The sequence below is a fragment of the Sander lucioperca genome, chromosome 24 (genome assembly GCF_008315115.2).
Source record: "Sander lucioperca isolate FBNREF2018 chromosome 24, SLUC_FBN_1.2, whole genome shotgun sequence".
NCBI lineage: Eukaryota > Metazoa > Chordata > Actinopteri > Perciformes > Percidae > Sander > Sander lucioperca.
In genome coordinates, this window is record NC_050196.1 from 3688667 (window position 1) to 3703277 (window position 14611).

The 14611-nt window shown below is 39.3% G+C and overlaps 1 protein-coding gene across 3 annotated transcripts in view; it reads left to right on the forward strand.

The window, feature by feature from the left end:
- LOC116057804 (gastrula zinc finger protein XlCGF17.1-like) overlaps positions 1-14611 on the forward strand; it is a 211240-nt gene that overhangs the window by 20098 nt on the left and 176531 nt on the right. The window contains exon 2 of one of the 3 annotated variants that reach the window (XM_035998341.1): positions 996-2905. The exons of the other annotated variants lie outside the window; for them this stretch is intronic. Within the exon in view, the coding sequence (XP_035854234.1) occupies positions 996-2077 (1082 nt within the window). The 3' untranslated portion in view covers positions 2078-2905. Of the gene's footprint in view, positions 1-995; positions 2906-14611 lie in introns of those variants that run through there. 3 annotated transcript variants of the gene reach the window in all.

Below are 14611 nucleotides of genomic sequence, written 5' to 3' on the forward strand. Positions count from 1 at the left end.
TACATGCAAAGTTTTGTGCAGATGAGGAGAAGTTCGCAAAAGTAGCAAAAAAAATTGCATTTATCGCCATTTTACGAAAAAAGATCCCACCTCCAAGGCCGTATGATTCAGCTTCATTCAAGAGACCTGTGGATGTAAAAACTTTGAATGTGCGATTACGTAACATGGGAGGTATAGATCAAAACACATCTATATTGATTATAGCGCTACCTAATGGCCAACCTTTGCCATATTTGGTCCACAGCCTCCCAGTGGCATGGTAAACAATAATATTAAGTTTCACGATGATAGCATTTACTTTAGACGAGATATGTAAAAGTTTGTGATTGGTAGCTAGCTAAAAACACCTTTTGATAAGTTTTATATGATAGCTGCAGTCCCCGGTACCAACAGCCCTTCCACGCCTCCTTATAAAACAGCTGGTTCAGATGATCTTGCCGCTATCACATTAAAACTGTGGTCCCTGTCATTGCAGCTCCCCTTACAGTCCTCTTTAAACTCTCCTCCCATACAGCCGAAATTTCAGCTGCTTGGAAATAAGTGGTTGTGCTTCCTCTGTTTAAGGGCATTGCTCAGGCTCACCCAAAGAATTGCAGGCCTATTTCCATCTTGCCATGTGTCTCTAAGATTCTGGAAATCTCTGGGGCACAGTCTGGCTTTCGATCTGGGTATGGTTGTGTTACAGCTACTACAAAGGTACTCAATGACATTACTACTGCATTAGATACCAAACATCACTGCGCTGCTATATTCCTTGCCAAGGCTTTTCACTCCGTTGACCACAATACACTCATGCACAGACTTAGCAGCATTGGTGTTACTGTTACTTATAATAACTCACTGGTTCGGTTTTCCAGTTATCTCTCTCACCGGGTGCAAAGTGTAAGATTTGAAAACCTTTTCTCCCATTCTCTCCTGGTCACCAGTGGTGTCCCCCAAGACTCCAGCAAATTATTGTTAAGATTCACAGTATTGGCTGTGTCTTTGTGTTTCAGCTTTACCTTCAGATGTCCAGGAAGTGATTGTTGGTGAAGAACATCAGCAGGAGTGGAGCTCCAGTCTGGACCAGGAGGACACAAAGCCCCCAGACATTAAAGAGGAACAGGAGGAACTCTGGATCAGTCAGGAGGGAGAGCAGCTTCAGGAGCTGGAGGAGGCTGATATCACCAAGTTCCCATTCACTCTTCTCCATGTGAAGAGTGAAGTGGATGAAGAAAAACCTCAGTTCTCCTTAGATCCAGATACACATTTACAACCAGATACTGACGACAATACTGGAGACTCGTCTGAAGCTGAGACTGATGACAGTGCTGATTGGAGGGAGACCAGAGAACCTCAGTCAGGTTTAAACTCTCTGAATAATAATGATGTCCCAGTCTGTGATTTGACATGTAGTACTGATGCGAAAAAGTACGTGAAAAGATTTGGCACCAGTGGACATCTGAAGAGAGACGTGAGATCTCCTACAGGAAAAAATACATTTAGCTGCTCAGTCTGTAACAAAGCTTTTACAGTAAATGGAAGTTTACAAAAACACATGAAAATTCACACAGGAGAAAAGTCATTCAGCTGCTCAATCTGTAAGAAAGCTTTTATAGAGAGTGGGTATTTAAATAGACACATGAGAATCCACACAGGAGAGAAGGCATTTAGCTGCTCTGTCTGTAAGAAAGCTTTTACATTGAGTGGAAGTTTACAGAAACACATGAGAATTCACACAGGGGAGAAACCATTCATGTGCTCCATCTGTAAGAATGCTTTTACAGAGAGTGGAAGTTTGCGTAGACACATGAGAATCCACACAGGAGAGAAACCATTTAGCTGCTCAGTCTGTAAGAAAGCTTTTACAGTGAGTGGAAGTCTGAAGACACACATGAGAATCCACACAGGAGAGAAACCATTTAGCTGCTCAGTCTGTAAGAAAGCTTTTACATTAAGTGGAAATTTACAAAAACACATGAGAATCCACACAGGAGAGAAACCGTTTAGTTGCTCGGTCTGTAAGAAAGCTTTTACATTGAGTGGAAGTCTACATATTCACATGAGAACCCACACACACAGGAGAGAAAAAAATTAGCCATGTGGAGTGGAGATCCAGTCTGGAAGGAAAACAGAGGACCTCAGTCAGGTTTAAACACTCACACAAAATAAATGAATTCTCTAAAAGTGATGTGAGATGTTATACTCCGTCGGTCCTTAAAAGTCCTAATTCTCAAATCCAATCATCATCCAGCAGATGGTGCGTGTACCTGCTTAGAGGCTGAAGAATAAAAACAGTTAGCACCAAACTACCTACAAAAGACTGAAGCTACCAGCTTCATCCAGCCTACACAATTGGGATGCAGCACAACAGAGACTGCATTACTTGACCTCAGAACCACAATTCTCCTAGTCTGGCTTTCTCACAGTGGCAGAACTGCCAGCTAACAAAAGGATTTCTTTCTCTGGTGATTTAACCAACTGGGCTAGCATTAGCATAGCAACAGCACAACTGTTAACTTGTGTTTAATGTGCTTGCATTAATTTGATGTAATGCCATCTAGACCTATATTGTTGTAATGTTTGTGTAGTCAAGTTTTTGGAAAGCCACACTGCTAAGTTGATGTGAGTTTAGGCTTTACATTAATCCAAAGTCTAGCATGTAACAAACATCCATGTTCCTAACCTGGCATCTTAATTTACACAGATGACTCCTAGACATTTAGACATACACACTTAATTAGTAAGCAAGCCTCCCACCTTAACACCTTTTGATTTGACTTAGACATAGAACATACCATGAGGAGACTCAAGTCTGCCTTTAAATGTTCTCTTTCTAAGCCAACCCTTAAAGTGCTCATATTATGCTCATTTTCAGGTTTATTATTGTGTTTAGAGGTTATATCAAAATAGGTTTACATGGTTTAATTAAAAAAAAAAAAAACACCATATTTTTGTTGTACTACACATTGCTGCAGCTCCTCTTTTCACCCTGTGTGTTGAGCTCTCTGTTTTAGCTACAGAGTGTTGGGAGTCGCACATGCGCAGTACCTAGGTCAGCACTACAAGCCAGTCAAGAGCAGAGTATGAGGGCGTGCCACGCTAGCAGCTAGGCGAGCATTATAACGTGTGTTACAATGTGACGCACGTTTGTCACAGAAGCAAAGGCTGGACTACAACAGAGCTGTTTGGAGCAGTTTGTGAACAGTGTTTTCTGTTGGAGACGGTAAGTTCCTTTGGGGTGGACTTTGGACTTTTTCACTTTGTAAACCTATAACGTGCACAAAAAAGAGATATAACACAATAAAGGAAAGGGTGAAAAGCCAAAAAGCATAATATGAGCACTTTAACAAAGAAGCGGCCATCTTCGATTTGGCCATCTTGTTTTAATTACCTGCTCAGCCATCTTGTCTTTGTCTGTACAGTACACTCACACCCTTTTCCTCCTTTTAGCTTGGATCTTTTAGTTGATTTAGATATTGTTTGTTTTAATTTTGCTTTAATAATTTTGTGAATAAACGCTTTAGAATATATGTGATGTCTATGTAACTTTGTATTTTGTACAAAAGGGAATTTTGCCAACCACTTCTGTGACACGAACCCAGAAATCTTTCAACTTTTGCAAGTTTATGGTATGTTAATTTTGTTAAAAATGTAATTATTAATTCCAAATGATAGTCAGTTAATCTGTTCAAGTGGTGCCCAAGACTCTAATTTACATTAAATCCCCTTTTATTAACTATAGTTATACTGTATGCAATTATTTTGATTATCAATCATTTGTATAGCCATTTTAATTGTCTTACCCAAACACAGTTGCAACATCCGCATGATTCCCAGAAACTTAAGTTTTGCTTTTAAATGTGTTTGGGGAAAAGAATATATATTTATTGGGATGTAACACAATATTTTTGAACTGCAACTAAACATTCTAGAACTGCAACTTAACACACAAGCAATCCCGGCTAGCTCAGTCGGTAGAGCATAAGACTCTTAGGGCGTTTTCACACATGAAAGTCCGGACCAAGGTTCATGTTTTTGTTACATTGTATACATTTGATCCGGTAAGTTTTGGTTTCACACTGCAGTTATGCAAGCGCACTAAAGATCTATACGTGACAAAACTACATCCTGCCGTCATCACATACGTGAGCTGCGTCTCCAGATACTTATAATTGATTGGTTTGTAGACAGGCTTCCCCGTCCTGTCGTACCCTCTCTCTGTGTCGGAGTTTTTTCAGCTGACTGCTGCTCTCCCCTACTGACTGCTGCTCTACCCTACTGCCGCGGCTCTTTTTGTTTTGTTGTGATGTTGAGAAGCAAGACACTGGAACTTTCTGGAGAATTTATTCAGAGACAAACAGAAACCTACACTGTACATTTACTACCACTTAACAAATAAACTGCTGATGTATTCTCTGCTCTGATAGCCGACAGCTGTCTGCTCTGAGCGCATTCACCGTCACTCTCTCATGTACAGGCTAAGCACCGAGCTATTCCCCAGTCTTGTAACACAAGGAGAGCCTGCCAGAGCTTCTTCTATTTGGTCCGAAAGTCCGAACCATCCAAAAAATGCTTTCACACTGTAAACGAACCGGACCATGGTTCAGTTTGGTCCGGACCGAGACCACCTCTTTTGGTCGGACCAAAATTTGGTCTTTTGATCCGGACCGTGGTCCGGGGGAGGTTTCACACCTGTAATTGTGGTTCGGATCAAACTGAAAAGTCCGAAAGTCCGGACCAAATGAGGTATGTGTGAAAACGCCCTTAATCTCAGGGTCGTGGGTTCGAGCCCCACGTTGGGCAGTGGTGTTTTTGAGAGGGGAAATGTCTGAGATAAGCACAGTGGCAGAGCGGATCAGCTCTCAACTGCAAGATTGGCAGTTCGATCCCAGTATAAGAATCCCCGCAAATTAACAGTCTAGAATAGTGCTGCATTGTATTCTCATGTGCTATGCTGACCTTCTGCTGATCAGATTAGACTAAAGTCTAAAACTTTACAGATTTTAGAACTACAACTTTATATTCTAGAACTGTAATTAACATTCTAGAACTGTGATAACATTCTAGAAATACAACTTAACATTCTAAACTGTAATTAAAGCTGCAAGCAGCGATGGACGGGCCCTCGCGCCTCTGCGCACGTCGGGGTTACTGGCGGACGCTGCTCCTTGCGACCGTGCGTTTGCACGGCACTCAGACACCGCAAATCGTCACCAATGAGAAGGGAACTCAATGATACTGTGGTGTCTTAAATAGTAGTGCTGTGATGCTGTATGAAGAGGAATCCGCCGACACTGATCTTGATTATAAAAAGGTTTATTACAAGCAAAGATTCAGCATCAATTTTACAAGCTCCTGCAGGAAGCTTGGAGAACGACCAACTCAAATTCTTCCAAAAGTCGTTCTGCCTTTCCTTTGTGTGAGCAACGTATATATCCTATGCATGGTATCATCATAGGGCGTGATATGTGTGAATACATGGTTCGACACAGAACTTAGCCAATCAATGCCTGTTATCTGGCACAACTCCAAAAAAGGTCTCTTCTGTCTTGGGGGGACCTCCGCTCTGCTTAACATTTTCCAGATGTTCTCAGTAAGTGTAGAGTAAAGTTCATAGGACTCCCTTATAACAAACCTTTAAGCAAAGTTTATAGAAAGTTATAGAATGGTCATATACTACATATTTCCCCCCTTCAAGACTTAATAAAGTCTCGAAAAACAAGAAGAGTAGGAATAACATTTCTCATTATAACATGTTCCTTATAATATAACTTTCGGAGTGTAAACAAATTTATAGAATGTAACAAAATGAAATCATTGGAGTGTGAGAGCGAAAAACCCATCTGGCAGCTGTCTTTTCAAGTAACCATCAATCAATCAAGATAGAAAAATTCTCTCACGGTCCCTCTGCCTAGGCGACCACCTTGGTACTCCAGATCAATTAGAGAATAAATCTTTATCAATATATGTAGAATTATGGTTTAAGCAAATACATGTGAAAACCTCAGAAAATGAAATAAAATCAAAACAATGTCCAAATTCAGGCAGGTCGACCCTTCGGATCTGAAAAAAGGACTTCTATTTCCTGCCTAGACCCCATTTCCCTAAGCATCAACAAAAAAAGAAAAACATCTGAGATCTCCATATATTCACTTCATGACAGAAAACATCATTCTTCAAACAATTAATGCAAGAATATTATATAAAGTATGTATTACTCTGCAAACATGTATATATATATCAGACAAACACAGGAATGCAGTCCACTACATTGCAGCTTCTCAGTAATGTTGATGTGGTGAAATCTAAACAGATCCACACCATCCTGGTTCAGAAGTCTCCTAGGTCCTTCATATTGTCCATGTTTGTATCTGAATCTCCCTCTGCACATTACCCCATATGCTCTGGAAGAAAAGAAAACACTGACCAGTATCGTTTGCAAAACAACACATGAAAATTAAAAACATCAAATAAGAATAAGAAATTAATAATATCAAAAATAATATATGATAATATGAATCACATTCCATTTCCATTTCCCCCCTTTGATTAATAACAAAATCCAAAGAAATGTGAAAAAAAAACATACAGTAAAAAACTAAAAAATTAAACCAAACCCTCATTTTAAACAAAATGTCTAATTCCCTCTTCGCCGACCATTGATAGTCAGCAACAAAAGTTATCATTTCTAAAAAATAACTCTTATCCTGATGCATCAATCACACCTTCAACAAATTAAATCAAACAAATCATAAACATCCCTTTTTAACACGTCTTGGTGTAGTCAATTGGGGATTAGAGAAGACCAAATTTATTTTAAGAGCCAATCATTTTATAGCATGTAATTACTCGCTTTTTACAAAGTACCACACAAAAGTCTCTCTTCACTGTTTGGTTACCAGATGGTGGGTGTAATAAATCTCCTTATGTCCAACTCTGTCAACCTCATCTATGTGACATTCCTGTTTAAATTAGACACAAGACAAATCAAGTCTGCTTGCTAAAATTAACTTGTTTCTGTAATTGATAAACCAAAATTGTAATCAATATCAAAGTTCAATAAACTACAGAGCTTCACTCTGGAATTTTTGTAAGTTATTATTATTTGGTTTTTACCCTTTAACTCTACAGCCTTAAGTAACACCACTGCAACTCATGCAGAATAGTGAAATTCAAATCAGATTTCTAAACCTCTGTATCAATAACAAAAGATGCTGGTCCATCATTGGGCTATAATAACTGATTTCCATTCGCAAATCTTAGAGAGAAGTCATGAACAAATGACTGGTACACTATAAACAACAAATTAACCAATGCAAACAACTTTTAATTTGAGTAGACTATATCTATGATTGGGAGTTGTCTTATCTTTTCTCACATTATCACTGCTAATGTTTTTATGCATTCTCTATGCATCCCTATTTTACTTATAGTAACACAATTGTTCTAAGCTTATTTTTAACCAAATTCTGAGAACAGCACTCTTAATCTGCTGTTTGTAACAATTCAAATTCATACATGAGATTACTTCCCCATAAATTATCTGGGCAACACTCAAATAATAGAAACATCTTCAAAAGTTGTAAACTAAATGTCATTAGAGCACAAAAATAAAACAGTGAAATGTTCTTTTAACATTTCCTGACACAGCAACCAAAGTAGCATATTTGTCACTAGTCTTGTTAGAAGCTGTCACAGGAAAATCATTACAACTTTAACAAAATAGATTTCACCAGATACTGACAAAATGGAAGGTTTTCATACCAAGTTGCTTAATTTAGATGTCTTAACCCTTCACATAGGTGTGTTCACATAGGAGTAACTCTATTTTAAAAGCAAAAATACTTTACTACTATTAATTACTTCTTTAGAGTAATTGTATTTTCAAATTGTGTGTTTGTCGGTGCATTACCTCCTTTTTATGTGTTGGTGCGTCGATGCGTCGATGCGTCAGAGCAAATCCAATCTCTCTCACTCCTCCCTCTTTCTCTGGTCAGTCTGCTGATGTCAACGCTCATCTGTGCAGATCTGTACCAACTTGTGACTGTCCTTGTCCTCAATTGTTGGATCTCTTTCTGGTCCTGATGACACCAGCTGACACCCCCCTTTCAGATCTTCTGGGCATCTCTAGAATCTTGGTTCCAGACTCCTATAAGGGTTCACCGGTCCTCCTCTGTAATTTCCTCTGGAGTTTCTTCCTGGTCTATTACACTCACGGGCAAAGTGTCCATCCTGTCCACAATTAAAACACGCTTGTGGTGATTGCATAGAGTATGAATCAAATCTTCTTCCTCTTCCTCTGCCTAAGCTTCCTCGTCCTCTTCCTCTCCAGTTCTGTATCTGTCCAAAAACTGGCTGTGGATATAAAACAACTGGAACCACAAATGGTGGTTGGAGCAACTGCGGTTGGACGTTGCTCGGCTGAAGTTGTGGCGGCGAATGTTGATTTGGTGGGCATTGATTCTGCACAACCAAAACCTGCTTCTTGTCCTTCTTATTCTCCACCAGCTGCATTTGATTGAATTTTCTAAGAGTTTCTCGGTCTTGTTCTTTCACTTTTTGGGACCCTTTTTTCAGCAATTTCTCCCTCTGTATCTTCAGCTTCTCCAAGTGTTCTTCCAATTGCTCCATGTCTCTTTCAATCTCTTCTATGCTAATCGCTGCAGGATGAAGTCCTGTAGCTCCTCTGCTCTCCAAATCTTCATTACTGTCTCCATCTTCACTTTCATCACACTCTTCTGAATCACTCTGATCATCATCATCCTTTGTCTTGCTAAACCTCAGTCTGCCCTTAGTTTCCAGATGTTTCATTTTCTTCTTACTTTTGGAGCTTGGATTCATCTTTATGGTTGTTTCAGCTTCTCAATTATTAGTTATCTGTGAATGTTTCACCAAAGTACTTTGTAGGCATGTGTGACGTTACTTCTTTAATGTCAGTCTCTGGTCATGCCCTGAGAGCCATCTGGGTGTCCAATTCAGTCACTTAACCATGGACAGTTGTAAATCTGTCGCCCCTCCTTCTCTGCTGCTCCAGCTCCAGATGCAGTTTCTGGTGCAAGTGGTGGGGGATGGGACCAAAGTTGACTACCAAATCAGCTTGTAGAGGAGTGAGACAGGTCTGCTCTGACATCCATCGAGGCACACTGAATAAACACAAAACACAACACCTCCAAGAAGCATTACTTGTACTTTTAATCATACTCATTTTAGTGTTCTTGCTTCTAACTTATGACCTCATTGATTCAAAATGTTGCTACAAAAATATTACCTAAGTAAGAAAAGTATCATAGAATATGTACTTAAAGTATCAAAGTAACAATGTAGAAAAATATGTTTGTTCTCACAAATCCTAATTCATTTTTTATGATATGTCAGATTACAATAATATCCAAAAGCAATTTGTCTTGGAAATTACCACTAGTCATTCCTGAAAATTACATAATTTATCTCTTTTCCCTAAGTTGTTGGTGCTTGTGGTATAGCAGTTTTTACTATTTTCATCAAAACATTTACCCTCCTGTAGATTATAACCCCAATGCTACAGTTGTCTCTGTAACAACAATATTAGTATGAACTCCAGTATCCTAATTCAAAAGTACATTTATCTCTTTCTTTGTCTTTCTGTCACTTTCTCAACACTCTCTTTCTGTCTTTAACCACCTTAGTACCTTATTGTACCCTTAACTTTCTCTTAAAGTCATGCCTTTTTTCCATTATCCCATAAAACTTTCTTTTCCCTTTCTACAGCATACACTTCTCTCTCAGCTTTCCTGACCATCTTTTGTAACAATAGTTACCCATTATTAACTCTAACTGTTTGATTAGGATTGAATTGACTCGCTGTTTCTTCACAGGAATCAGATTCATTCATTCTGTTTTCCACCTTCACAAATGTCACTCATTTCCTTGGTGCAATGACATAACCACATGTGACAGTGGAGAACTTTAGCAAAATCAAAAATCTTATCGAATTATCAAATTTTGAATTGTTTTATTCAAAGTAAAATCATTTTAGATGCCTCGCCACTCAAAACAAGTGATCCAACATTTTAAAATGGCAGCGGTGACAATCCTGAAGCCCATCAATCAGTCCTCTCATCTCTTACTTTCAATAGAGGTATAGAGGCTGGACTTTTCTTAATCCAGGGTGATCAATCACTGATTTGAGTTCCAGCAAATCACCTATGCCAGCTATTAATCTCTCTTTTTTCCTTTTTCTTTCAGGCCTGAGCCTTATTTATCCTACTTTTATCCTCAAATCTTTCTCCCAAATTTTCTTTTCATGCTACAGAAGCAAGCATAATTAAGGCTTCCTAATTAGAAGGACATTTCAAATTCTAATGCCATTTCTCTAGGTGTTTATGACATTTTCTCTCTCTTTTTTATCAACATAACTCTCATTCATAAATTTAATGGATCTTAATCGCATAGTTTCATAGTCAAGCAACAGCCACTTTAATGTTTTACCAAGCTACATTTAACCCCCCTTTTCCTTTAGCCGCTCCGTCTCTGCCTTTAGTGCAGTAAGGAGTGGCCTAAACTTTCTGTGAAGACTTGAATTCCTAGCATTCTTGGACATGCGCAGATCAGTCAGCAGTGTGATTTCACAGTGAGTGGAACTCCACTGGAGTTAAGGAACCTAGGCTCACACTCAACCAAAAGAATAACTAAAAATCACTCAGCGTACTTTAACACAGAATTTCTTAATCTTAGTAGTTTCAAAGCAGCAGATAATGCAAATAGCAATATGCTATCATAAAGCAGTTTAAACAATCTCAAAGAAATCAGAGAAAACTTAATGATTACTACAAATTCTCTCAACAGACAGACCTATTGTCTCTCCATTTTTCCCTTCAACGGACCACATTAAAACAACAATGACACAGGACAAAACAAACCAACACAAAACATAAAACACAAATACTACTTTTGAAGCTTCTTATTTTTACTATAGGTTAGCCTAATCTATTTTCACGTCCTCCAAAGGGGCTCATAAGTTTTAGCAATTTTTGAAAACGTTCTCCTTCGAAGAAGACTCATAAGATTATTAAACAAAAGTCCTCCCAAAGAAGGCTCATACATTTTAACACTTTAGAAAACGTTCTCTTCAAAAAGAGACTCATATTTTTAGCCATATTGAACAGAATATTTCATATATATCTAACATAGGATATCCTTATCACGCATGCACAGCCTATCACACACAGCAGAAACACCCTTGTTCACACACACACTGCTGTTCACACACACTCTCTCTCATACACACAGAAGTCGACATTTTTCATGCATGTAATTCCTAAAAAGAGTTTGCTTTCCGCCGTTTTATTTTTTTTTTGTCTTTTTTTTGTTTTGTTATTTTGCTACCTTAGATATAGACATCCAATGGGGTCTACTTCGAACATTATTCGTCAACAATGCATCGATTGGGAAACCTACCATTGAACTGTTAGTCTACACCTCAGTTCTCAGAACTGGCTCAAACTTTTCATCTAATAAAAGTTCAAGACTACGGCCCATCCTGTGATCACCTTTTTTCAAAGGGCTTTTTATGTCAGATTAACGGCGTTTTCCTTTATTTTTCTTGTTTCTGTTGGTTTCTCTTTATTGTTCCTGCTCTTTTCTGTATTCTTTTATTTTCTCTTATTTCCTTTTATCTTCTCCGTACTTCTTGTTTTTATTTTCTCTTGTTTCCTTTTTCTTTATGTTGTTTAAGCCAAATTGCCCTGGCCAGGGTTAAACTGTTTTCTTTAATCCAATTTGCCTATTCCTTAAAATCTTTTCACATTGTCTATGTGAATATTCCTTAATCCCTTACTTTTTCTCCCTTTTCTCTATTTCTTCACTTAAATTTCCTTTCCCTCTGTTTCTCTAACTTTTTTAAGCCTTTGCTTCATTTGTCTCATATTCCTTTTTCTCTGTTTCTCTAGCTTGCTTAAGCATTTGCTTTGTTTTCTTCTTATTTCTCATATGTTAACTCACACTTCCCCTGTCTGCGCTAATTTTAACACAAATAATTTAAAACGGAACCCCATCACACAGCAATCACTACACCAAACACACACAGATTCGACACGGTGCAATCCCTCATCGCACACACAGAGCCACACATGAACTGACCAGCGCCCAAATAGTGAGAAAGCTCACCTTATAGTCGACTAGTGAAGCGGGAGTCAGTCCCTGAGTGCCCATGATGAAACGATGACCTGGGAGTTGCAACCGATCCCATCCTCGTCGCCAAAATTGTGGTGTCTTAAATAGTAGTGCTGTGATGCTGTATGAAGAGGAATCCGCCGACACTGATCTTGATTATAAAAAGGTTTATTACAAGCAAAGATTCAGCATCAATTTTACAAGCTCCTGCAGGAAGCTTGGAGAACGACCAACTCAAATTCTTCCAAAAGTCGTTCTGCCTTTCCTTTGTGTGAGCAACGTATATATCCTATGCATGGTATCATCATAGGGCGTGATATGTGTGAATACATGGTTCGACACAGAACTTAGCCAATCAATGCCTGTTATCTGGCACAACTCCAAAAAAGGTCTCTTCTGTCTTGGGGGGACCTCCGCTCTGCTTAACATTTTCCAGATGTTCTCAGTAAGTGTAGAGTAAAGTTCATAGGACTCCCTTATAACAAACCTTTAAGCAAAGTTTATAGAAAGTTATAGAATGGTCATATACTACAATACCTCACACAAGACTCTACGTCATACAGTTCATTAGCTGTGAAAGATGGCGTGGTCAAAGTATAGGGAGCGGGCCAAACCTTTACCAATAAATAAGGAACTCTCTGCTGAGTTCATTGATACCTCACACAAGGGTCTACATCAAATGGGTCATTAGTTATAAAAGTGGGCGTGGCTAAAGCTTAGGGGACGGGCCAAACCATCACCAATGAAGAAAGAAGTCTGCTGAGTTCAATGACACCTCACACAAGACTCTACCTTAAATGGGTCACCAGTTATGAAAGGGGGCGGGGCTAAAGCTTAGGGGGCGGGCCAAACCATCACCAATGAAGAAAGAAGTCTCTGCTGAGTTCAATGACACCTCACACAAGACGGTTCAAATGTTATGAACGGGGGCGTGGCTTAAGCATAGGGGGCGGGCCAAACCATCACCAATTAAAAACAAACTCTGCTGAGTTCAATGATACCTCACACAAGACTCTACCTTAAATGGTTCACCAGTTATGAAAGGGGCGTGGCTTAAACATAGGGGGCGGGCCAAACATCACCAATGAATAAGGAAGTCTCTGCTGAGTTCACTGATATCTCACACAAGGGTCTACATCAAACGGGTCATTAGTTATAAAAGGGTGCAGGCCAAACCATCACCAATGAAGAAGCAACTCTCTGCTGAGTTCAATGACACCTCACACAAGACTCTATCTTAAACGGTTCAAATGTTATGAAAGGGGGTGTGGCCTGAGTAAGTGGGCATGGTTAAAGTATAGGGGGCGGCTCAGTATCACATGTAGACCACACATAAGTTTCATGTAAATCGGATGATGTTTGTTATATCAGGCGCATTTCCTGTTGCCAGCTGGGGGCGCTATGACCAAAAGTCAATGTTGGCCTGTAGGTGTCCTCAGGCCTGGACCCTTGTCAATCGTGAGAATTTTCGGGCAGATACGACAACGTACACTCAAGTTACAACAACTTCTTTGTTCATCGCTAAACACTCAAAATGGCCGCCACGCCACGCCCACACCATCTGACGAAAAGTTTTTCTTTTAATAACTTTTCATCTTTAAGGTGTTGGGATGTTACAGACCAAGTTTGAAGTACATTGCATGAAATCTCTAGAAGGAGTTCGTTAAAGTATAGCACCTTGACTTTTAGGCCTACGTTCTGTTGCCACTAGGGGGCACTATGACTTTAAGTAAATATAGGCCTTTATTTGTCCTCAGGGTTGGACTCTTATGAATCCTGAAAAGTTTCAAGCCAGTTGGACAATGTACACTCAAGTTACAGCCACTTCCTGTTTTGATGGCGAAACGCACAAAATGGCCGCCCCGCTACGGCCACGCCCTATGACGAAAATTTTTTCTTTTAACAACTTTTCATCTTTAATGTCTTAAGATGGCACAGACCAAATTTGAAGTTGATCGGATGAAATCTCTAGGAGGAGTTTGTTAAAGTACGACGTGGAAATGGCCAAAATCGCACTAATTTCGAACGTTGAAATCAAAATGGCGGACTTCCTGTTGGGTTTAGGGTATGGCTACAATGACGTTTTCTGTACATCTTGATATGTTAGATATGTGTACCAAGTTTCGTGAGTCTACGTTAAACGCACTGTAGGGGCTCAATTTCTTTAACATTGTAGGGGGCGCTAGCGAGCCATTTTTGCGTGCCTATTCCCGAAACCCTTAAAATACGTAAATTTTCACCAGACTTGATGCGACCGCCAAATTTGGTGAGTTTTTGAATATGTTAAGCCCCTCAAAAAGCCAATTCATTTGCCGTAATAATAATAATTCCTTCAGTTCCAATAGGGCCTTCGCCGCTGTCGGCGCTCTGGCCCTAATTACATTTCTAGAACGGCATGTTAAAATGTTAGTACTTCAACCTAACATTGTAGAACTACAACCTAATATTTGAGAATGTCAAGTTACACTCTTGTACCGCA